Genomic DNA, 26,026 nt, shown 5'->3' on the forward strand with positions numbered 1-26,026 from the left:
ATCTATTGGTTATGAACTGTAGATTAAAACTGAAGAAACTGCAAAAAGGTGGGAATTTAAGGAGATGGGACCTGGATAAACTGACTAAACCAGAGATAGAGTTTCAGGGAGAGCATAAGGGAATAATTGACAAGAATGGGGGGAAAGAAATACAGTAGAAGAAGAATGGGTAGCTTTGATGGATGAAGTAGTGAAGGCAGCAGAGGATCAAGTAGGTAAAAAGACAAGGGCTAGTAGAAATCCTTGGGTAACAGAAGAAATATTGAATATAATTGATGAAAGGAGAAAATATAAAAATGCAGTAAACGTAGCAGGCAAAAAGAATACAAACGTTTCAAAAATGAGATCGACAGGAAGTGCAAAATAGCTAAGCAGGGATGTATAGGCTTATCTCACTAGGGTAAGACAGATACTGCCTACAGGAAAATTAAAGAGACCTTTGGAGAAAAGAGAACCACTTGTATGAATATCAAGAGCTCAGATGGAAACCCCGTTCTAAGCAAAGAAGGGAAAGCAGAAAGGTGGAAGGAGTATATAGAGGGTCTATACAAGGGCGATGTACTTGAGGATAATATTATGGAAATGGAAGAGGATGTAGATGAAGATGAAATGGAAGATATGATACTGCGTGAAGAGTTTGACAGAGCACTGAAAGACCTGAGTCGAAACAAGGCCCCGGGAGTAGACGACATTCCATTAGAACTACTGACAGCCTTGGGAGAGCCAGTCCTGACAAAAGTCTACCATCTGGTGAGCAAGATGTATGAGACAGGTGAAATACCCTCAGACTTCAAGAAGAATATAATAATTCCAATCCCAAAGAAAGCAGGTGTTGACAGATGTGAAAATTACCAAACTATCAGTTTAATAAGTCACAGCTGCAAAATACTAACGCAAATTCTTTACAGACGAATGGAAAAACTGGTAGAAGCCGACCTCAGGGAAGATCAGTTTGGATTCCGTAGAAATATTGCAACACGTGAGGCAATACTGACCCTACGACTTATCTTAGAAAATAGATTAAGGAAAGGCAAACCAACGTTTCTAGCATTTGCAGACTTAGAGAAAGCTTTTGACAATGTTCACTGGAGTACTCTCTTTGAAATTCTGAATGTGGCAGGGGTCAAATACAGGGAGCGAAAGGCTATTTACAATTTGTACAGAAACCAGATGGCAGTCATAAGAGTCGAGGGGCATGAAAGGGAAGCAGTGGGTGGGAAGGGAGTGAGACAGGGTTGTAGCCTCTCCCCGATGTTATTCAATCTGTATATTGAGAAAGCAGTGGAGGAAACAAAAGAAAAATTCGGAGCAGGTATTAAAATCCATGGAGAAGAAATAAAAACCTTGAGGTTCGCCGATGACATTGTAATTCTGTCAGAGACAGCAAAGGACTTGGAAGAACAGTTGAACGGAATGGACAGTGTCTTGAAATGAGGACATAAGATGAACATCAACAAAAGCAAAACGAGCACAATGGAATGAAGTCGAATTAAATTGGGTGATGCTTAGGGAATGAGATGCTTAAAGTGGTAAATGAGTTTTGCTATTTGGGGAGCAAAATAACTGATGATGGTCGAAGTGGAGAGGATATAAAATGTAGACTGGCAATGGCAAGGAAAGCATTTCTGAAGAAGAGACATTTGTTAACATCGAGTATAGATTTAAGTGTTAGGAAGTCGTTTCTGAAAGTATTTGTATGGAGTGTAGCCATGTATGGAAGTGAAACATGGACGATAAATAGTTTGGACAAGAAGAGAATAGAAGCTTTCGAAATGTGGTGCTACAGAAGAATGCTGAAGATTAGATGGGTAGATCACATAACTAATGAGGAAGTATTGAATAGGATTGGGGAGAAGAGAAGTTTGTGGCACAACTTGACTAGAAGAAGGGATCAGATGGTAGGACATGTTCTGAGGCATCAAGGGATCACAAGTTTAGTATTGGAGGGCAGCGTGGAGGGTAAAAATCGTAGAGGGAGACCAAGAGATGAATACACTAAGCAGACTCAGAAGGATGTACGTTGCAGTAGGTACTGGGAGATGAAGAAGCTTGGACAGGATAGAGTAGCGTGGAGAGCTGCATCAATGCAGTCTCAGGACTGAAGACCACAACAACAACACAACTTATCCTTGGTCGAACAGCTGGAAGTGGGATTCACTAAGCCCACAGAACCAACCAGATCCAAGGTGAACATCCGTCATAGCAATTATCAAGAAAAAAAAATCACATACAGGGGAACAGCATTACAGGTTTTGCGCTGATCACAGGAAGATGAATGCTCCAGTGTTACCAGATATTCATCCGATACTAAATCTCATACACTCTTTGAATTATCTTGATTTGTGCAAAATCTTCGGTGAATCTGATTTAAGCACCAGGTACATCCAGATGACAGAGCTAAAACACATTTTTTAACAACTACAGGTGCGATACTGTCCTCAGAGGATTCGTATTCACACAATTTCTGGTTTACCTTGATAACGTTACTAAGAGCAGTATTTGAGGGACTGAGCAGTGCCAATCATTCCCTATCCGTGTAAAAGTTTCATTTTGCTGTAACTGAAGTAGAATATTTAGGACATAGGATAACAACAGATCGAGCTGAATCTAATTTAAAAAGTTGTGACGAATATCCAGAATTGACAAATGTGAAAGAGCTGCAGGCATTTCTGGGCCTTGCGAATTTTTAACGATGAGTTATTCAGCATAGCATATCCAATCACTCAACTGCACAAAGAAGGAGCAGGTTTTACTTAGCAGTCAATGAAAGCTCTGAAAATAGCTTTGACAATAGTTCCCATATTGGCTACTAGTAATTTTGCAGTCGGGGTGGTCTTTATCACAATAAATCAACAGAGAAGAGTGCCTAATTTCATTCACTCCTCATCTCCTGAAATCAACCAAATTCATTTACTAGACAACAGAAAAGTAATTAGTTACAGTTGTCTATGGCATAAATTACAGTTTAGTTTTCTTACCCGACTGATAATTCACTGTAGTAACAGATCGTGCAGCACTGAAATAGCTTCTAAACCCTAAGGATCCCAGCAGCAGCCTTGCATTGAAATGAGTACCAATTGAAAGTAGTTTGTCGACCTGGAAAGCTGCACAGCAATGCAGATGGATCAAGCAGGAAAATATTCACAGTTGGCAGGGAAGAGGAATTCATTAACACACAAGATTCAACCTGGAAACAAGATCCCAATTTTGAAATTGTTGATGGAATACTTTACAACAGCACAGCTAAGGAGAAAATGTATTTTTATACCTGAAAGCCTACAAGAACAAGTGATAAAATAAGTCATAACATTCCACTGACAGAGCACAGTGGCAAAAGAGTTACTAATTTGTCAGTAGCCCAGAACTATTGGTGGCTGAACTGGAAACCAAAGGCTTACATTTATGTTTCATGCTGTGATTCATGAAATAAGCAAAATGATGTGGCCAAAACCAAAGCAGCTCTGTAAGAACTCCCAGAAACAAAGCAAATTTTTTGAATGAACAGGTTCCTTAAACGGGCCCCTTACCAAAAACCAAAGAATGGAAATCATTACAGCTTGACTAATTTGGGTCGTTTCTTGAGATACCTATTAATGACATCTATCCTGGACCAAAGTGCTAAGAACTGTGGCATGTGTGATTATCAAGATTTTGAAATATGGCACACCTTCCATGGTTAGTGACCAAGGCTCCAATTTTACTTCCAAATTACTACAGCAAATTTGCCTGTTGCTGAAAATTAACAAGCTACGGACAATGCATCAGTAACAGGAATGGACAGGTCGAAAGAGTTCATTAAACCATTAAGAAAATTGTGTTGGCGGTAAGCACGATTCTTGGGACATAGACACACCATACATCTCAGCAAATACAACACAAAGGTCCACAACAGAACACACTCAGCCCTTACCAAATAGTCTACCTCATCATGACCTCACCATTTACTTTGCAACATCAGCAAGAGGCAGCATCAATGAACACATCAGACACTTAGTCAGTAAACTAAATGACGTATGAAGTACATAAAGGCTTGAAACCCACAGGCATTTCTCCATCAGGCCACTCAACGTGACCATGGAGCTGTTATACCTAAATATTGTGTTGAAGACTTTGTTTATTCGTTCAATCCAAGAAGTTTACATTGCATGGAAAAGCCCATATAAAGTCCTTGAAATCACCTCCGTGGATACATTATAGGTCCAATCACCATTTTGCTCTATCGTAGTGCATTTGAATTATGTAAAGCCACATTAGAACAGCGGTATACTAAACCAGCCAATGAACCAGAAGACTTACCCCTAGGCAGACCCCAGAAGTAGCTGAGACGGCCACAGAATATGTCAGATGGTGACAAGCCAGTGAGTCACTGAGCTGAGGTCCGATATTCATTGCTGACAAGCCAGGATGCCACCACATGATTCAGGATGCAGGCAGGAGCAGCACTTTGTCACAATATCTACTACACCAGAGGTAATGCTAAGTGTGTGTTAAGTGTGTGTATATCACAAATAGTGCACAAGTGTATAAGTGTGTATGTTCAAAAGTGATCAGGTGTGATCATCTCTCATAAGCAATAAGCTGACAAACTGAGTCAAACTATAACAAGTCATTTCTTCCGGAGAACTGATTCACTTTCCTCGATTCCATAACATTACATTTAAGTACAATTCCTGTTCGCAAAATATCTAAACTGCACACACAATCACCATGAAATTCTGGCAGTATATGGATCAAACACAATGTTGCGCCCAGCTGTAGAGAAACGACGCCAACAATTTGACAAAGGCAGCATAGACATGGGTGATGCTGATCGAGATGGAAGGATAGATATCAATATCAACCATAGACAACAATTTCCAGGTGATTGAGGGATGATTCACAGCAATTTTAGATTTTCTGATGATGAGGACATTGACACAGTGGTTCCCCAATGGCTACATGGCCGAGGACCAGCTTTCTATTTTCAAGGAATTGAATGATTAGTAGAATGTTCAGATTGTTGTTTTACAGAGACTAGGTGAATATGTATCTGTGTCACTTTAAATACTATGCAGCATTCCATAAAAGTGTAAAAATTACTCATCCTGTCATAATAGTGTGTAACTTATTTTGTGAAGTCACCTCGCAGAAGTACACGGGATGATCATGTAAATGGCAAATCATCACACTTCAATGAACTTTTGTGGACTCCAAAGAAAAACCTGACCAAACAACAAAACCAATATTATGCTAACTGTTCTCAAATATTTGGTAATATATGAAATATAAGGCTGAGACAGATGGGAAAAAAAGTAAGTAAACAGTTTATTATTTCAAAAGTAATCACCGTAACTCTTAATACATTTATCTCACTCTGATACTATACGGTCATTGCCTTCATGGAAAAATATTTGTGATTACCTACAAAAACAGGATTGCACCCAGAAATGCAACTCTTCATCCAAAGCAAATCGAGGGCCACCAATCTCTTTCTTCAAAGCTCCAAAATTCAAAAATCACATGGGGAGAAATTGGGACTGTATGAAGGATGTGAAAGGGCTTACCAGTGAAACTTCTGCATTCCATATTTTTGGAGCCCTAAGGAAAGACATCTGTGGCTGTCAGTTTACTTAAGAAAAGAAGTGCATGCCTGGGTACAACTGTGGTTCCACAGGCAAGGGCAAACATTTTTCCATGAGGGCACTGACCATCTCATCTCACAGTGGGATTAATGCATTAACAATTATGGCAATTACTTTAGAAATAATAAACAGTTTACTTACTTTTTTCCTATTTGTCTCATTTTCATTTGACTGACCTTATACACTGTGTATTGATGTAAAATGCATTCAGATTCAATCCAAAATGTGTAGGTGAGAACAAATTTAAGCCTACAAGAACTCAAACCTAGATGCTTGCCTTTCACAGACAATGAGCAACCTGTTAAACAATCCAAGCATTTCTGTTTTATGTATCAGCCAAAAGTTTCAATTTGCCATTTGTTTTCCACTGTACATTTCCAGCTAATATGCTGCATGATTAGTACCTCTAGGAGAAAGAACACAGAAGAGTGTCCTTAAGTCATTATTGCAGTCTTGTAAAAAGGACAAAAAAGGAAAACAAATTACTTCCATCACTGTTTTCCTTTTTTTCCATGTCTCATTTTGCTAGCTGGAAATCCAATGAAATGCATAAACTTTGTGCAACAGTTTCTTTTTTCCTGATGAATCATGCAGAAATATCATGCCAGTCACACAAGCTTATTCTGAATACTTATTTCCTACCATAGATACACACATATGTAATGAGAAACTGATTGGAATGGTAGGCCATCGACTTTCTTTGTGGTAAGGGAATGTCTACCTCAAATGACCTTCAACAATAACTATAGATACACACTGAAATATAGTAGCATATAGATATCAGAGAGAAAGTACATCAGATGTAATAGTGTGCCCAGACACATACAATATCTCATTTCTAAATCCTATGTTTGTCACAGCTGACTAGTTGTCCATGTGTTTACAATAGTAACTGACTGCTTTGCTGGGAGTTTGTAGACATAGCTGAACACACACAAGTTTGATAAACTACTTATAATAATTAAAATTAACTATCACCATCGAGTGATCAGCCATGAGATGGACCCACAACTTTTTTTTCTCTTCTTGATTATCAGCAGGTTTGTTTCGTATTTTCAAGTACTTATTATTTCGTAAATTATAAGGGGACAGAATGGATGGCCATCACTTACATTTACATACATTATGAAAAGTTGGGAAGGAGGATAATGTCATTCACATCGCAGATAAAATGGAACCCCTCCATTCTAAGGGCAAAGAAAGGCAAAGATGATAGGTCATTCATCTTTGAAAGGTTTTTGTCATCTCTCATTCTCCCAACATGTGCATCCCTCTCAAATCAGAGTCTGAGTGACTAGCTTCTCCAAAACAAATACCTATTTTCTCTCTGAGGAAGGAACTAACAGTTCTGAAAGTTAGGAATAGTTGGAACTTTTAAATGTGTCTAGCAGCAGTACTAGAATTTTGCCTTGTGAAAGTACGTGCTCGATAACCATCCTGTTACCCTACAATTTCCTCACGGCTTCTCATTATTATTATTATTATTATTATTATTATTATTATTATTATCAGTACATGTTTATCCCTTAAAGGAAAATATAGAAAAACCAAAAGCAAGTATCGCTTTTGGGGAAAAAATAAAAAATGTCACAATAAATTAAAAGTGCAATACGAAAAGATAATCTGAAGAACTGGTATTTGAGGGTTTTACCTGCGAGCATCCTTTCGCCAATATGGAGCATAAAGTCCAGAGAATGCTGGAACAAAATAAACTTCACGATGAGCTGTCATTTCTTTAATCATATTCTCGGACTCAGCAATATCTTTCAAAATACCAATGTTATCTTTCAGCCAACTAAATGCAACACCTGCAATGGCAATGGCACCTTCCAGGGCATAAACTGGAGGAGTATTTTTTCCCATGCGATAGGCTACAGTTGTCAAAAGGCCATGACTTGAGTGCACTACCTGTAATAAGTACAGACATTTTTACAAAAATATTGAAAATGATAAGTGATGACATGGTGGAATGGTCTACAGATAAGGTGGGTACAGAAAGTTGGAAAAACATTTGTTTAAGGTAAAATCCATCATTGTATGTCTGACAAACCATAATTACGTGTCTGGTCATATATGAGATTACATCTACATTAACTATTTTCCATCATTCTTCATTGTACAAAAAAAGGATTCAGTATCCGTCCCCACATAATTTTTGCTTTTTTTAAATACAATTTGCATGTACACCTACTCTGCAAACCACTCTGAACTGCATGGCAGAGGATACCTCCTACTGTACCATGTATTAGGGTTTCTTCCCATTCCACTGATCTATAAACCATAGGAAGAATGGTTGCTCAAGTGTCTCTGAGCAAGCTGTACAAAGCCTAATCTTGTCCTCATGGTCCCTAAGGGAGCTATACTTACACAGTTGTAGTACATTCCTAGATTCCTCACTAAATATTCGTTTTTGAAACTATGTAAGTATGCTCTCGTGGGACAGTTGCCATCTGCTACAAGCATCGTCCAGTTGAGATTTTTCAGCATTTCTGTCACACTCCTCTATGGATCTCAAACACATGTATCTATCAGTGCTGCCCTTATTTTCACACATTCTATGTCATCTGTTAGTCCTATTTTGTATGGCTCCTACACAACCGAGTAATATTTAGATGGCTTGCATAGCTGTTTAGTACACATTCTATGTCATCTGTTAGTCCTATTTTATATGGCTCCTACACAACGGAGTAATATTTTGGATGGCTTGCATAGCTGTTTAGTTAGCAATATGCTTTACAGTCCGAATGTGTTTTCCCTGTATCCTACCAATTAACGAAGGCCTACCACCTCCTTACCTTAAGTTGAGCCTATGTGATCATTTCATGTCATATCACCAAAAACATTGAATGTAGTTGCTGGATTCCAGTTGCGTCTTGTTGCCTTGTTGATATTGTAGTCATCCTACTTTTTGTGAAATCCATAATTATATATTTCTGAACATTTAAGGTAGGATGTCAATCTTAGCAACACTACTATTACTACTCACACTGCTACTGCTACTGCTACTGCTGCTGCTGCTGCTACTACTACTACTACTACTACTACTTCCCTTCCTCTCTCTCTCTCTCTCTCTCTCTCTCTCTCTCTCTCTGTGTGTGTGTGTGTGTGTGTGTGTGTGTGTGTGTGTGTGTGTCTACCTATGTCCCTCCCTAAGCAGAACTCATACAGCCATCATACTACATATAAGGTTTAATGTACCATCATAAGTTACAGTAGGATCACATCAATCACATCATATTATAAATTGATCTGCTCTTCCAGCAAAGAGGCATGTAAAATATGATTATTCTCAAAAGTTTCAAGCAGAGTAGTATGGTGATAAAAGTTGGCCAACAGCACTGATGGTGACCAGATGTTATTGTAGGTAGCTTGTTGCACTGTATCTGTTTGTGCAGCCAATAATGTGATCCACGTCATCTTTTTCATCACCTTCAAATAATGGGGATGCGACCAGACCAATATACTGTTGATGGTTCCTATAAAAGCAGTGGTTGAATGCTAGGTGCTTTGTAGTGTTCGCGAGTCTTCTGGTGCACTGATTTTTTCTCATGTAGGAAGTTAAGCATCAGATTGTGTTCACTTGGCCATAATCTTTGCCTTTGTATATGGATGTCTCTTGCCATTCTATGTTCTACTTCTCTCTGACTGTTGATTTAATAATGTTTAAAAGATCTATAGCTAATAATTCCATGTGCCCTTGCTCTGCATTGACTGCTGTTTTGGTTAGCTTATTTACTGCCTCACAACCAGGTATCCTACAGTGTGCTTTTACCCAGCAATTGGTAACTTACTGGTTCCTATTTGTGATCTGTACTGTCATATTCATGATGTCATACACTATAGTATGGCTGGATTTTTCACTGTGAAAATGTCTTAACAATTCCAGCACTAATCTGAAATCAGAAAGAATAACGAACTCAGAGTCCAAGTGCTTCATGGCATACTGAACGGCTTGAAGAATAGCCACAAGCTCAGGTGTCACAATCACAATTTCCTTATGGAACTTGAATTTTATTTCAATATGACAGCTGCTATCCAGTAAGCACAACCACATCCACCACCACCTTTATTCTCTGAAGCATTGGTGTAGATGAATCTTACATTGTTATGTTTGGAGAGCTAGTCAATCAAAATGCAATTACTTTAATAACCACAGCCAAAGTCTAGGTCTGAAGACCACAACATACACTTGTATGGTAGTCTTCTTCAAAGAACAGTAATTATTGTGCAGACACACTTTATTTGGGAAATGAACTGGTATCCATGTATGTGGCAACAGGGGGAGAAAGACTTACACTGATCCAGAATTTGCACAACCGCGTTAAGGTATACATGATGTAATGTACGATCCTGACCGAGCTGTGACCATATGAGTAAAAATTTTGCTCTCAGATATTCGCAACATAGATTTAGGGGATGGTCATTTGCTTAACTAGAAGAGTGTTAGGTTAGTGTAGACTGCATTGCCTCCAGCACTGAACTCACGTTTGTCAAATTCTCTCAACACATTTCTGGAGCTAACCCAAAACAAAGACAGCCATAATCTATGTATGGATGTACCAAAGCACGAAACAGTCTTAGTGCAATGTCTGCATCCACTCCCCACCTCAAATCCATGAGAGCTCGCAATATAGTAATGGACTTTCTGCAGTTTGCGACAGGTTCTGTAATATGTATGTGGTACAATAAATAACACTCTTAGCTGCGTGTTTGTTTTTTATTATCCAACTAGTAAACCCCATTCTTTAACAGAATCGAACTCCCATGTATAAAACTGTTTCAAATGTTTGATTACATTACAAATGAGTTGATGTGTTTAATTATGCCTACAGTTTGTTGGAAGTCACTAGCTGCTCTCATTATGAAACACTGGACGAATTTAAACTGGGTAATCTGCACTCAATTTTATGCAAAAGCTAGTGTTTATGCCTCTCTGTGCTCCTGACATAATATCTCCTGAATTACGCCGTACAGTGAAATAAATTTGCAGGTACATTTAGAGGTATACGTAGATACTGTCTGCAAACTGTGTTGCAAATACAGTTAGTAGTAAAGAAGCAATAAATTAAAACATCATGGATGATGCCAAGTCTGACTGGACAACCAGTGAAACAGTAAAGTGATTAACCTTTTCCCTTCCATAATCTGTGGTGGAGGGGGAGGGGGGGAGGGGGGAGTCAGCAAAAAAAAAAAGTTTTTGCAAATGTTTGAAATTATGTGTAAACTTTGTTGGAAGTCACTAAGTACTCTCATTCTCAAAAACTCAATGAGTGGAGTCCATGTATTTGCATGCCATCAGTTACCCTGCCTTAAAACAAACATACAGTTTCTAGCTGTAATACCTGTCTTATTGTGTTAAAAGTTAAACATAAGATTATACCTCTTAATGAGTGAATCATGGCAGCATTTTAAATTTATAAATTCAGACAATAATTATGTGAAGTATGGAAAATAAAATTTTTTTAGTGCTAGACTGCAACTGGTGCTGGGTACTGGGTTCTGAGATAGCATTTTAATAATGAAGACTGTGACCAGTTTTTGTTGTTCACTCCACTATCAGGCCCCTCAATGGCAAATGGTTGTCAAGTAATCAATGAGAATCACAATCATAAAAGGACTGAAAACCATCAGCATCCACAGAACTTATCATTTGTGGTGCATCTGGTGCAGTGTATCATTATGATGATGATTCCTGTTTATTACATAGCCACTATTTGCCCTACAGGGATCTGAGCAAAATATTGGCTGCTGCCTTGACTGGTAGTACATACAAACCAAACTCCAGTGCTTCCAAGGGACGAATCCTGTATCTGGCATTGAATAGAACTGAAGACGATATATCAAAACCTCTCTTCACCAGATACATGTTTAGTCCAGACATAGCTTGATATATCTTCTGGAGCCACCAGGAAGTGAGTCACTCGCTGAATAAATACACAGGTCATCAGCGTACTGTAAACTGTTACTTTTTAAGGTAAATTGGGACGTAGGTCCAATGTAAATACATTGAACAGCAGGGGAGAGACAACAGCTTACTGGGCTAACCCTACACTTGTCATTCTCAGCCCCACAGTTATTTCCATTTCTTATTATCAGCAATCAATGGGAAAGGAACTAGATAAGTTTGCTCATGAAGCTAGTGGGAATATTGTTCCTTCGCATATTGGGAGCCAGCACTTTTTAGGGAATGTTTATACTGCAGCTACACTGCCGACACCTTGCTGCAAGCACATCACACCTCGCTGCTCGCAGGAAGCCTTGTTGCATTTACACTGCAGGCTCACTGCTGGCACATCACTGCTCATTGGTTGTGCAGGCACCTTAATTCTCACAGAATATTTGTAACATGCTTCTGTTCAGATGACTTGTTGCATTTACACTGCAGGCTCACTGCTGGCACATCACTGCTCATTGGTTGTGCAGGCACCTTAACTCTCACAGAATATTTGTAACATGCTTCTGTTCAGATGACTAGTTGAATGGATTAATTGTATTGTGTGAATCAAAACAATTATCTCAACATAGTCTGACAACAGTAATTGTGGTTAGTAGTGCCAAAAATGTGTTTATTAAAATGGAGAAAGAAGAGATATGGATCCACCCTTTGAATGTAGACCATCCACACTGCAGATTATCAACAACTCAAAAATTATCCAGAGCACTTTTTCAGATAGTTAAGAATGTTACAACACATTTTCCAGTTTATTTCAAATATTATTAGGTCAGAATAGTTAAAGATAAGAAGATTTGACCCACCGTTATTCACACAATTTCTGTAAAGAGTGATTTGTAGGCCTACTTACTCTGATGTAACGTTTTGCCAGTTTTTATTTATATCTGCTTCACGTACGACATCTGCCACTTACAGATTTTTGTTCCGATATTAACATCAAAAAAGAAAATTATAAATTAGGTGAAACAGAGAAAGATAATTTCCAAAAATCATTACGGCTAACGAAGAGGCTGTCATGTCTGTATGCCATAGAGTCCCTGATATCTTTGCGTCCAAAAAAGGTTGAAGTACGTGACTGTCTAAAGCTGTCACTTGCAGTTGTTGTTCTTGAAATTATCTCATAAGCTCACAACAAACATTACCATCTGTGTATGGTGGTTTCATTGGTAGGTTACTGTCAAAATGCAGTCTGTCTACAAAGGGCACTGCTTACAAAACATCATCTTAGAACAATGTTCAAATATGTTGCATCAATATGAAATAGAACTATCAGTGGATACTAATGTATAAAAAGAATTGCAGCACCAATAGTCACATGTTTGTTTGATCCACAACACAATGTCACAGAAATGCAGAAAAACCTGAGCTAGCAGGTGCAAACTACTTCTCATAAGAATACTTACAACATTTTCAAATATCAGAATCAAGTGAGGATTCAAGGAATATATTACCGCCTCCTGCATACAACTCCTACAGTGGTTGCAAAGACAAAGTTAAACTAATTACAGCTTGCATGGAGGCATTTAAGAAGTTATCTTTCCCCAAACTCCATAGGCGAAAGGAGCGGGGAGAAACCTTGACTGAGAAGTACCCTCTGAGATGCACTTCACAGAAGTTTGTAGAGTATGTATGTAGATAGACATGTAAAAGCAGATATATGGTGTGCAAAGAAACTGCATAATGAGGAGAAGTCAATAATGACACTGCTAAAGTGATCTCAAAAGCAGCCAGTCACAGCTCAAGTTCTACAACGTATGGTGATGGTCACAGTGCGGTACACAAACCACTTTGATATCGTCGCCTTGCGAGGATTGTAGAGAGCAGTGCGGCGAGCAGTAATGATGCAGGTTAAATGGACCGGTAAAATGCAGTGGGTCTGATTCATCATTGTCGACTCACACTGCGAGAGGTGAGGTGGCAGCATAAATGCTCAGCCGTCCCATGTTCTCTCCAAAAAACAAAATTTGTTTTGGAGAAAACGTTGTGGTGCTCATACCACCACTCAAGTGTACGTTTCAACATCCTTTCCAGTACTTTCCGTGCACAGCTATGAAGCATTTTTGGCTGACATGATGTTACTTCATTAGGTGGTTTACCATGTTTTCCTATTGGCACTATTTTTTATTTTTTTCATTCAGGGATATCAATTTCTTTGCTCCAAATATTATTAAAAATACTACAAAAATGGTTCCCCCTCTTTCTGTGTTAAGAAAGAGAACATGCAGTAATGTATACTGTTAGTCCTGGGGCACTATTTCTCCCAAGTAAAAGTGAAGCATTCGTTCAGCAAATGGTATGCTTCCTCTTTGTATTCTTCAACTGAGTCTAATGCCAAAAGTTTCAAAAAGTCAGTAACTAGTTTCTCCAGAAGCATTTTTGTACTACTGTTGTTCCAAGCTCAACGTATAAGTCTTATTCATTGCCAGATGGTTGACCTGGGTACATCTTTGTTAAGGTAGTCACAGACGTTTATTCATGCAGATTTCTTCTTAGTTTTGAATAGTTGCTTTATTTTCGCCTGAAGTCTAATTTTATGTAAGTTTCTTCTGAATGAACTTAATGTCAGTTGTGCAGATTAAAAAGCAAAAAGGCAACCAAACAACAACTGAGTATATTGTATACTTTGCTCACCATGTTTAGCATTAGACTTTATACAGGAGGTAGCCGCAAAAGCCCTTGGAACTTATCATCTACCAAACTTTCTCAGATGTGACACAGGTGGTCACAGGTGAAAAAATTAGTAAGAAAGCTGCTACTACTATGGAAAAAAGTGCAGCCTCCTTAGTAAATCCAATTTATAGTATATTATTAATTGTCTTACAGATTTATAGCAAACATTGCTAATTACCATGTAGTTAACAGGCTTTTCAGTCCCTGAATCTAGAAGTACAGATAATTTGTAGAAAGAGTGACCAGTTGTGCAGTTTTAGTGGTTCCCTTTGTTCCCGCAGTGCTTTTTATTGCATTCCTCATCTCATTATATTGATAAGTTTCCATTTTCAGATCAAACACTTTATTTTGATTTATAGACTCATTGCAGCTTCTTCAGCACAAGCAATAAAATTAGCATATTCTATTCTTGTTCCTTCAAATTCTGAAAATCATTGTACCTTTCCCAAAAGCAGAGTAGTGTACTTGTTCCAGTCTTCTTTCCAAACATTCCAAATGTAGGTTGGGCATGTGACACCACATACTACCTGTGTCACATCTGAGAAAGTTGGGTAGATGATAAGGTCCAAGGGCTTTTGCGGCTACCTCCTGTATAAAGTCTAATGCTAAACATGGTGAGCAAATTATACAATATACTCAGTTGTTGTTTGGTTGCCTTTTTGCTTTGTAATCTGCACAACTGACATTAAGTTCATTCCACTCCTATTTGGTAGATTTGAACAACTAGCAAATGTTACGGTGATGTTCCGGGAACTCAAATGGGAATCCCTGGAGGAAAGGTGACATTCTTTTCAAGGAACGCTACTGAGAAAATTTATAGAACCAGCATTTGAAGAATCTGCTCCTCCAACATACATTGCGCATAAAGACCACAAAGATCCAGTGCGCTATATTCTTAACGAGCTATGCCATTCTTGAAGTCTTTCAATATCTAACTAAATACTGGTCCAGCTTTTTTTTTTTTTGACAGTACATAACTATAAATAACTGCAGTGTCTGCAAAAAGTCTGAGGTTATCACTAATACTGTGTGCCAGGTCATGAAAATACAACATTTATTTTTTCATTCATTCATTCACTGTGTTCTATGGAACCTCATCAAGGAGAAGAACCATCAGAGATGTGCAACTAATCAAGGTATACATAACATTACACAAAGACATCATAGAAATTCAATCTCTACTGTATTAGCAGGAAACTTAATCTGTACTGTATTAACAATAAATGTAGTATCACTATACTGCTTAGTGCTATTCACATTTATGGCATCCAATTTAATTGAAAAAATTAGTAAGAAAGCTGCTACTACTATGGACAAAAAGTGCAGCCTCCTTAGTGAATCCAATTTATAGTATATTATTAATGGTCTTACAGATTTATAGCAAAGATTGCTAATTACCATGTAGTTAACAGGCTTTTCAGTTCCTGAATCTAGAAGTACAGATAATTTGTAGAAAGAGTGACCAGTTGTGTGTGTTTTTAATTTTCTTTTGATTGATTGAGAGGGGTTATGGGACTAAACAATGAGGTCTTCAGTCCAGCAATTCAAAAGTGGGCGGATCCAGCCAGATGGGGCAAACTATAAAACAAGGAAGCTAAAAACACACACAGTAAAAGGCATAAAAGGGTAGGCCACATCTAAAAACTGGAAAAACAGAGGGATAAAAGAGTGGTCTTTGCATGCGGGAGTGGTCATGGGTCACTGACCCAGAAAATACGAGGAGAGGTCCCAAACACAACCACCCTGCCCCTGCTCTAGGAGGAAAGCAAAATCTTAGAACTGAAAATAAAAACCACTTTCATGGAGGAAACTGAGGACCAGTTCAGCCACCCACAGCAAGTCATTTGGTAGGTCATAATTAGTGTGAAGGGCCAAAAGAAGGGGGCATTCCACCAATACATGGGTTACTGTCATTCTGGCTCCGCAAGCACATTGTGGGTCTGGCTCGTTACCCAAGAGAAAATACTAAGAGCAGTAGTGCACCAGATGTCATTCCATTTTTAGGCAAAAAGAGATTTGCTGTGAATCTGCATATCTACACCTGGAATAATGAAAGGGAATGGGGGATAATTATCTGCCTCTCTAACCAAATGGTCAGCCAGTTCATTCACTGGGATGCCCGCATGGACTTGGGACCCAGTGAAAGACAACTGAGCAGTCAGACCACCAAGGGCAGAGAGGAGGTCATGGAGAGCAAATAGCAAAGGGTGGCGAGAGTAGCATTCGTCTGCAGCCTGCAGACTGGCCATTGAGTCGGTACATATTAAAATACTGTGGAGGGAAGCCTGATTAACAAAATGGAGGGCCCTATCAATCGCTAGCAGCTCTGCTGTGAACACACTACATGATCCTGGAAATAAATGAAGTTCCTTGCAAGTAACAGATATAAAAGTGTATCCCACCTTATCTATCATTTTAGAACCATCAGTACAGAAGATGGTAGCACCCTGGAACTCCTCGAGGACAGAACATACATGATGCTGGTATTCATAGGGGCAACAGAGCCCTTTGGACCCTGGAACAGGTCGGTCCTAATCGAGGCACCATGCAAGGTGGGTTGCGGTAAGAAATATACAGGGCACTTTCCAGTGACTGGAGATGAAGATCCTGACAGAGGGAAGTCAGGAGCATTCCAACTAGCAATCCCACTTGAGGGAGGGTATCAGGAGGGAGGCAGCCCTCATTTGCATTGAAGATGGGGTACATGGGATGGTCAGGGAATCATCGAACAGTGATTGCATAAGAAACCAGGAGTTGCCTCCAACATATTTGTATAGGGGGAATCCCCGCTTCTGTGAGGAGGCTGTTGACGAGACTAGTGCGAAAAGCACCAATAGCCAGGTGCACTCCATAATGATGAACAGAGTCAACTAGTTTCAGAGTGGAAGGAGCCACTCACTCAGCCATAAACCTGACAACCATAATCTAGCCCGAACAAAACCAGAGCATGGTAAAGATGGAGAACAGAAACATGGTCTCCATCCCAAAACATTTGGGCCAGGAGGCGGAGAGCATTAAACTTCTGCATGCATGTAGTCTTCAGGTGACAAATATGGGTCAGCCAGTTCAGCTTTTTATCAAAGAGAAGGCCCATGAAATGGAACTGTGCTACAACATATATGCGCTGGTCACCTAACTGGATCAGGGTGTACTCTAGGTCTATGGTAAAAATGCATAACCCTCATTTTGGAGGGAGAAAACTGGAAGCCATGGGAAAGGGCCCACACAGAGACCTATGGGATGGCACCTTGGAGCTGGTGTTCAGCAGATGCTACAAGTGGCAACTGTACCAGATGCAAAAATACTCGACATACAATTCCCAACAGAAGGTACAAGCCCATTGATGGCAATGAGCTGGAGTGCGACACTTAACACAGTACCTGGTGGGATAATGTTCTCCTGGGTCCGAGCGATGATGACTGAGGTGGTGCCAACTCAAATCCGGAAGAGCCGGTCAGATAAAAACTCACGAATAAAAATTGGAAGTGGGCCACAAAAGCCCCAGTCATGGAGGTTAACTAAAATTTGATGGCACCAAGCCACATCATACGCCGTATGTACGTCAAAGAAGACTGCGACAAACCATCAGGGGTTAGTAAAAGTCTTGTCGGACTTCTGTTTCCAATTTGGGTAAATGGTCAGTTGTAGATCGTCCTTCCCACAAGCCACACTGATATGGGGATGAATGGTAATTTTCTTTTGAACTGTTAGAGATTCCTAATTTCTTGCTTTACATTACAAGGGAACTTGAATCTACTATCACAATATGTAACACCATTCTGAATCCTGAAATTTATCTTTGTGTCTTGTATTATGACTGTGAATATCTCTGTTTAGCAGAATCTTATTTTCATCATCATCAATAAAAACCATAAAGGAGCAACTGTACTATGAAGTGTAAGTATTCAAAAACCCTTACTAATGCTTCTGCGAGATGTACAGTTATCTTCTTTACACCATATTGTTACTGCTCACTTCTGCTAAACAATTCATTTACTTTAGTGCACTGCCTCAAAAGATAATTCCATAAAAAAAACAGGGAGTGAAAATAAGCAACATAAGCCAAAACTTGAGACATAGCAAGTCAGAAACTGTCCACCTGGTATGTCTTCTAATCCGACTGATAACCAACTTTTTTTTTTCCAAATTTTGCATTCTAACTAACAAAAAATGGCTCTGAGCACTATGGGACTTAACTGCTGTGGTTATCAGTCCCCTAGAACTTAGAACTACTTAAACCTAACTAACCTAAGGACATCACACACATCCATGCCCGAGGCAGGATTCGAACCTGCGACCGTAGCAGTCCCAAGGTTCCGGACTGCGCGCCTAGAACCGCGAGACCACCGCGGCCGGCTCTAACTAACACAGTAGCACACAAAATATGTAATATGTACAGAAATATTCCAAAATACTATTTATGCAAATTTATATTTACACTTATTATTCAGATAATTAATAAGAATATATAACGATTCCAGTAACATAAATGGTTTTGCTGTACCCTGCTGTTAGTGCATGTAAGTGTGAGTGCACTGAGTGTAGTGTTGCTGCAAGTGTGAACTTAAATCAGCTGCCAACTGTATCAGAGCAGACCGGCCAGTAGAGATCACTTATGAGAAGTGCACAGACGGCAGAGTCTCCATCACGTCATCTACCGGCAACTCGCGTCTACGTACATGTAGAACAGCACTGACTCACGCACACTACGTTCTTCTAGTTGGTACTGTTCACATCCCTTGCTCTGTGTATCACTCATGATGCACCTTCTGTGTGATTCTTTTGTCTTGTTATGTGTGAAGACATGTGAGGCATATTTCTGTTGCCCCCAGGGGCTCGGCATTCACTTGCTGGCTAAGGGCTTAGCGACCCCGGGGTTCCTGACCTGGGGACTGGTAAGATCCGCCAGTCCTCCATCACCGTAAGGTCTGGGCATGCTTCAGTGACCACCGTGCGACACAGCAGAGGAACGTTGTGTCACAGGGAATGGGGATCTCGGATTGACTGTGTGGATTGCGAGGATGGAATAAACCTCAAAAAAAAAAAAAAAAAAAGAAAAAAAAAAAAAAAACCCTCAATCTCAAGGGGTGCTGCGCGCTGATGAGATGCACGACTGTTGAGGTGTAACAGTTGTTTGCGGGCAACCTTTGGGGAACCTGCCACACCTCAGTTGTATAAGGCTTACTCAGGCACGTGGGGCTCTGTCTGAGTGGACCCTCATTTCCCCAGCTGCTTGTGGGACCGAGATGGAATCCTCGAAATCTTCTTCCTCTCCTCCCAGCGGGAAGGGTGTACCGTTTGGGAGTTCTCACACCCATTCATCAAAAAGAATGAGGGAGCCTAGTCCACCTGATAATCAAATTGTTGTCAGAAACAGGGCTCAAGGAGTCATGAATCATAATGTCTTTGTAGCAATTTAGAGGAAGGAGGAGACGTTTGAAAAAGCGTCCTCCTTCTATATCCATAAAGGCTTAGAAGGGCTGGCTGGTACCCTAAAGTCTACTAAGCAGATGCACAATGGTTCCTTGCTTGTTGAGACTAACCAGGCAAAGCAGGTGGAACTCCTTAAGAAGTCACAGGAATTGGGTGAGTACAACATCATTGTTGAGTTGCATAAATCCCTTAACTCCAGCAAAGGTGTGGTAACCTGCCGTGATATTATGGATATAGATTTTGCTGAACTCAAACAAGAATGGGCACCACAGGGGACCATAGATGTGGAATAAAGGACACGCAAGAACAATGGAGAGACTGAGAAGAGTGCCACTTTTATTGTGACCTTCAATTCTCCAACACTACCTGAACACATCATGGCAGATTTCCTCTGACTTGGGGTTCGGCCCTATGTACCTAACCCTATGTGATGCTTCAAATGCCGGTGCTTTGGCCCTACACTGCTGAGTGAAGCAACTTGTGGGATGTGTGGAAAGGCAGCCCATGAAGCTGGGACGGACTGTCCATCTCCAGCAGTCTGTATTAACTTTTCTAGAAGCCACCCAGTTTGGAGCCACGCCTGCCCTGTTTTTGCAGAGGAATGCAAAATTCCGTAAATCAAAGTGACTAAGCGGATCCCATACGCAGAAGCCAAAAAGGGGTATCAGGTGATGAAACCCCCTCAACGTCCAGTGTTCCCTTATCCACCTCTTGCACCTGTATGTGTCAAAGTAAAGTGAAAGACATAGCGATTCAAACAGCTACAATGGAAGAGACCAGTAATGCTTTCACAGTGCACAGCCCGATGGCAGAGTGTCCCTCAACACCAAGTTTCTTAGAAGAAAAGTGGCTCTCACCACCTCCTTTCCCCCTCATCCTTGCTGGGAAATGGGTCAGGGAAAGGATCCCAACATATGGGTCAAAAGCTGACCTGGGTGCCATCAGACGTCATTCTGGCATGTCTGACCGATGAGGAGGTCATCATGGATTTTGATGCCTCATCACCAGACCCAGTCAGTCCCAAAACCCCGCCTCACTCTTCAAGCGTCTCACCACCTTGACACAAAGACAGGGGTAAATCAAGACCACATTGACGAAATGGCTCCCATACTTCAATGGAATATAAATGGGTACAGCACTCATCTGGCGGAGCTGAGACTCCTTGTACAGGACAGACCCTTTTACCTCTGCCTTCAAGAGACTGACACACCTGTACTTGGAGGTTATCACCTTTATAGAAGCGACGACCTTACTGTTGCCAAGGCAAAAGGTGAGGTTGCAGTGCTCGTAAATGACACTTTTCACTCCTCACCTATTCCCTTAACAACAACACAGCAAGCGGTTGCTGTTCGGATAGTGGGCCATGTTGACATCATAGTGTGCTCTGTGTACTTATCACCCCACGAGCCTCTTGATAGTGGGGTCCTCACTCATCTTCTTGATGAACTACCCCAACCCTTCCTCCTTTTGGGGGACTTCAATGCACACTATGGGGTTCTAATACCACATGCCCCAAGGGTCGGGTACTTAAGGATATGCTACACACAAAAGATCTTATACTGCTGAACATGGGTCAAGCCACACATTTTAGCACCACTACAGGTTCGTCTACAGCCACAGACCTCTCTTTCTGCTTGCCTGCTCTTAGGGAGACTGATCAGTGGGCAGCGGACGATGACCTTCATGGTAGTGACCATTTCCCAATCTGGATCCATCTGCCTGATGGAGTAGATCCTGAAAGAAAGCCACCGAGATGGTTATTCAAGAAGGCTAACTGGATGCTTTACAGGCAGTTAACTGTTTTCGAGCAATGTGATGGCATCCAGGACTGGGTGGATCACATTACAGCTGTGATTCACCATGCTGCTGATGCATCCATCCCAAAGTCTGTGGAAGTGCTTAGGAGGCGACCTGTCCCTTGGTGGAATGATGAGTGTCGTCTTGCAATTAGGAACAGGAGGGCAGCAATGCACAGATTCAATTGATGCCCTACAGATGAGAATCCTGAAAACTTTCGAATGGGGCGTGCAAGGCGAGGAGAATAATTCGGGAGAGTAATCAGAGGTCTTGGCAAGAGTTCCTGAACTCCATCAATAGGTCCACACCCGCATTTAAAGTATGGGAAGCCATCAGGAGGATCTCAGGGTACAACTCTCGACCGCCAATAGCAGCTGTATGAATATAGGTGTCTCTTGTAACATCGACAACAGATATAGCTCAGACAATGGCTGAATCATATAAATCCATCACAGCTGATTACAACCAGGATCCCACCTTCTGTCAATATCGGGAGGTACAGGAGAAGGCTGATCTTGATTTCTGTTCCAACAACATGGAAGAGTACAACCAGCCTTTCTCTCTGTGGGAGCTGGATTCTGCACTGTCAGTTGCTTGTGATACGACCCCAGGAAACGACCTGATAACCTACTGCGTGTTACAACAGTTGGACCGACGATCCTCCTTCAGCTCTTCAATAAAATTTGGATAACTGGTGACTTTCCCAACTCATGGAAGGAATCTATTTTAATCAGAATTTTAAAACCAGGAAAGGATCGGAAAGACCCTGGTAGTTATCGTAGTATTAGCCTGACAAGCTGCATAGGAAAGACACTGGAGCATATGGTCAATCAGCACCTAGTGTGGGTTTAGGAGGTATCGCTCCACTCTCGATAACCTAACCCTGCTCAAAGCTGCAATTCAACAAGCTTTCCTTCGTAAGCAACACCTTATCAGTGTTGTCTTCAATTTGAAAAAGCCTACAACACTACCTGGAGGCATAATATTTTGTCACAGCTCCATCAGTCGGGATTCCGTGGATGTCTACCGACCTTCATACGGTCCTTTCTCTCTGATGGATATTTTAGATACAGGGTTGGGAATGTCTCATCTGACCATTTTAAGCAGGAGAATGGTATCTCTGAAAGGAGTGTCTTAAGTGTCATGGCTTTCGCCATCGCAATCAATAGTTTTACAACCACATTGCGACGTCCAGTACTATGTTCCTTATTTGTGGACAACTTCTCCATCTTCTGTGCATCCTGTGTGTGTGTGTGTGTGTGTGTGTGTGTGTGTGTGTGTGTGTGTGAGTGAGTGAGTGAGTGAGTGAGTGTGAGTGTGCGTGAGCGTGTGTGTGTGTGTGTGTGTGTGTCACATGTAAAATGACTCGTTGCAGATCATTAAGATTTTTGTGGCAACGATCCATGTAAAATGCAAAACTAACCAATAACCACAACCAAAACCACCACCACCACCCCTTTAATGGCTTTAGGGAAAAGAACTCTTTCTCTCTGGCTCACGGTCTCATAAGACTTCATCCTCATCTTTCTCATAATGCAGATGTCATTAAGTAAACTCCTTAATCATGACTGGCAGATATTATTTAAATTTATCTTCCAAACTGTTCGGTTGCTGCAATGTTGTTTTCTTCAGAATTTTCCTTTTCAGTAGCTTATATCCTCTGCCTTTATTTGTGAGGCAACCCCTTGTACTTCAAGTCCAAAGTTCTTAAATATTTTTTATTCCACTGCATCTTACTTTTCTCTTTTCTTGCACACCAAATATGTCAATGAACTGTTTGAGCAGACACTCATCTTCAGAAGTGGTTTCTGCGTAGCTTGTTTGGCCAGCCTGTCGACAAGTTCGTTGCCTGGGATTCCAACGTGACCTGGGGTCCAGGCAAACACCACTGAATGATTATACCATTCCAGGACATAGATGGACTCCTGGATGGTCACCACCAAAGGATGACGAGAGAAGCACTGGTCGATAGCTTGTAGGCTGCTCAAGGAGTCAGTACACAGGAGAAATGAGTCACCTGGGCATGAGCAGATGTGCTCAAGAGCACGAAATATGACCGCCAGCTCTGCAGTGAAAACACTGCAGTCATCAGGCAAAGAGTGCTGTTCTATATGTCCATGAACATAGGCAAAGCCAACGTGACCATTGGGCACTGAGCCATCAGTGTAAACCACTTCATGGCCCCGGTACATGTTGAGAATCGAGAGGAAGTGACAGCGGAGAGTCGCAGGGTTAACTGAGTCCTTAGTGCCATCTGTGAGGTCCAGGTGAAGCCGCGGCCTAGTTGTACACCATCGAGGTGTACGTGAATGGACCACTAGTATAGGTGGTAAAGGGAAGGACTACAGTTCAGACAGGAGGGATCGCATGCGAACCACAATCGTTAGCCCTGACCTGGGTCACTGATGCGGGAGACGGGCTGCTGCGGGTGGGAAAAGGAGACGGTAATTCGGATGCGCAGGAGAACTACGAACGTGTGCAATGTAACTGGCGAGCAGTTGTGCATGCCTAGCCTCAATAGAGGGACTCCGGCCTCCACCAGGACACTGGTCACTGGACTCATTCTAAAGGAAGCTGTTGCTAGGTGAACACCACAGTGGTGCACTGGGTCGAGTAAAAGCAACACCGAGGGTGCCACTAGACCATAAACCACATTCCCATAGTCGAGGTGGGATTGAACAAGGGCTCTGTAGAGCTCCAGCAGCGTAGAGCGATCTGCACCCCAGTTGGCATTGCTCGGGCAGTGGAGGCCATTGAGGTGCTGCCAGTATTTCCACTTAAGCTGACGAAGGTAAGATAGCCAAGTCAATCAGACATCGAAAACCAGTCCTAAGAATCGATATGCCTCCACTACAGTGAGTGGATCATCATTAAGATAAATATCTGGTTCCGGATGAATGGTACGACGCCGAAAGAAATGCTTGACACACGACTTCGCGGCTGAAAACTGGAAACCGTGGGCTAGAGCCCATGACTCCGCCTTGTGAATGGCTCCCTGTAGGCGCCACTCAGCAACACCAGTACTGGAGGAGCAGTAAGAAATGCGGAAGTCATCCGCATGCAGAGAAGGTGAGACGGATGGCCCTACAGCTGCTGCTAGACTGTTAATGGCCACTAAAAACAGAGATACACTAAATACGGATCTCCTGGATATGGATGGAACTATGGGAGGCACCAACTTGGACACATAAAATACGAATTGACAGGAAATTTTGGATAAAAATCGGGAGCGGGTCTCTTTGTAAATCAAAAAGGACGGCAACCAGGTGTTGGCATCTGTAAAAGGCTGTGTGGATCGCAAACTCAAGGGACACAAGATTATCAGTGGTAGAGCAACCCTGGCAGAAGCCGCCCCGAGATGAAGCCAGTACGCCACGTGACTCCAGAACCCAACCCAGCCGCCAACACATCATATGTTCCAGCAGCTTACAAAGATCGTTGGTAAGGCTGAAGGGCCAACAGCTATCCACATCCAGTGGGTTTTTACTGGGTTTGAGCACCGGAATTATGGTGGTCTCCCCCCATTGTGATGGACAAACGCCATCGCACCAGATCCAGTTGAAGATGACCAGATGTCACTTGTAGTCAAATGAGAGATGTTTAATCATCTGATTGTGGATCCAATCTGGTCCAGGTGCCAGGGCACTGAGGAGCTCCCACTCCATAAATAGGGCGTTATAGGATTCACTGTGGGGTGTAGTAAACAAGATGACTTTCCCTTCCACCCACCATCTGAGAGTGCGAAAGGCTGGGAGGTAATTCTCCGACGCAAAGGCTTGAGCATAGTGCTCAGCAATCACGTTTTCGTCATTAGATAACATGCCATTTATGTTAACACCGTGGACACCTGTTGGGGTCTGGTACCCGAAAACACGTTTGATCTTTGCCCAGACTTGGGAAGGTGACGTATGGCACCCAATAGTCGAGACATATCTCTCCCAACACTCCTGCTTCCATCATTTGATAAGATAGTGAACGCAGGCACGGAGCCATTTAAAGGCTATGAGGTGCTCAGGAAGGGTGCTGCTTATGCCGCTGTAGAGCTCGCCGACGATCCTTAATTGCTTCAGTGACTTCCGGCAACCACCAAGGGACTGCCTTTCACTGCAGGGACCCTAAAGGGTGAGGGAACGCATTTTCTGCCTCAGAAATGATAATTGTAGTCACCTGCTCAACCATCACATCAATGTTACCGCATTGGGGTGATTCAAAAGTGGCAGCACAGGTGAAAGTTTCCCAGTCCACCTTGTTTAAAGCCCATCTGTGCAGGGGTCCATGGGCCTGATGCTGGGGCAGCGACAGGGAGATGGGGAAGTGGTCACTATCACAAAGGTTGTCATGTGCTCTCCAGTGGATAGATGGAAGAAGGTCAGGACTGCAAATCGAGAGAGCAATAGACAAATATGTGCCATGTGACATACTGAAATGTGTGGGGGCACCTGTTTTTAAGAGGCAGAGGTCGAGTTGTGGCAGTAAATTTTCGACATCTTTGCCTTGGCCAGTAAGCATGGTGCCACCCCACAAGGGGTTATGAGCTTTAAAATCTCCCAAA

General features: G+C 41.6%; 1 protein-coding gene across 2 annotated transcripts in view; it reads right to left on the reverse strand.

Moving 5' to 3' along the window:
* LOC126480993 (glycerol kinase-like) overlaps window positions 1-26,026 on the reverse strand; it is a 168,300-nt gene that overhangs the window by 83,068 nt on the left and 59,206 nt on the right. For both annotated transcript variants that reach the window (XM_050104437.1, XM_050104436.1), the window contains exon 8: window positions 7,273-7,529. In XM_050104437.1, the coding sequence (XP_049960394.1) occupies window positions 7,273-7,529 (257 nt within the window). The remainder of the gene's footprint in view (window positions 1-7,272; window positions 7,530-26,026) is intronic.

This window comes from Schistocerca serialis, chromosome 5, assembly GCF_023864345.2.
Source record: "Schistocerca serialis cubense isolate TAMUIC-IGC-003099 chromosome 5, iqSchSeri2.2, whole genome shotgun sequence".
NCBI lineage: Eukaryota > Metazoa > Arthropoda > Insecta > Orthoptera > Acrididae > Schistocerca > Schistocerca serialis.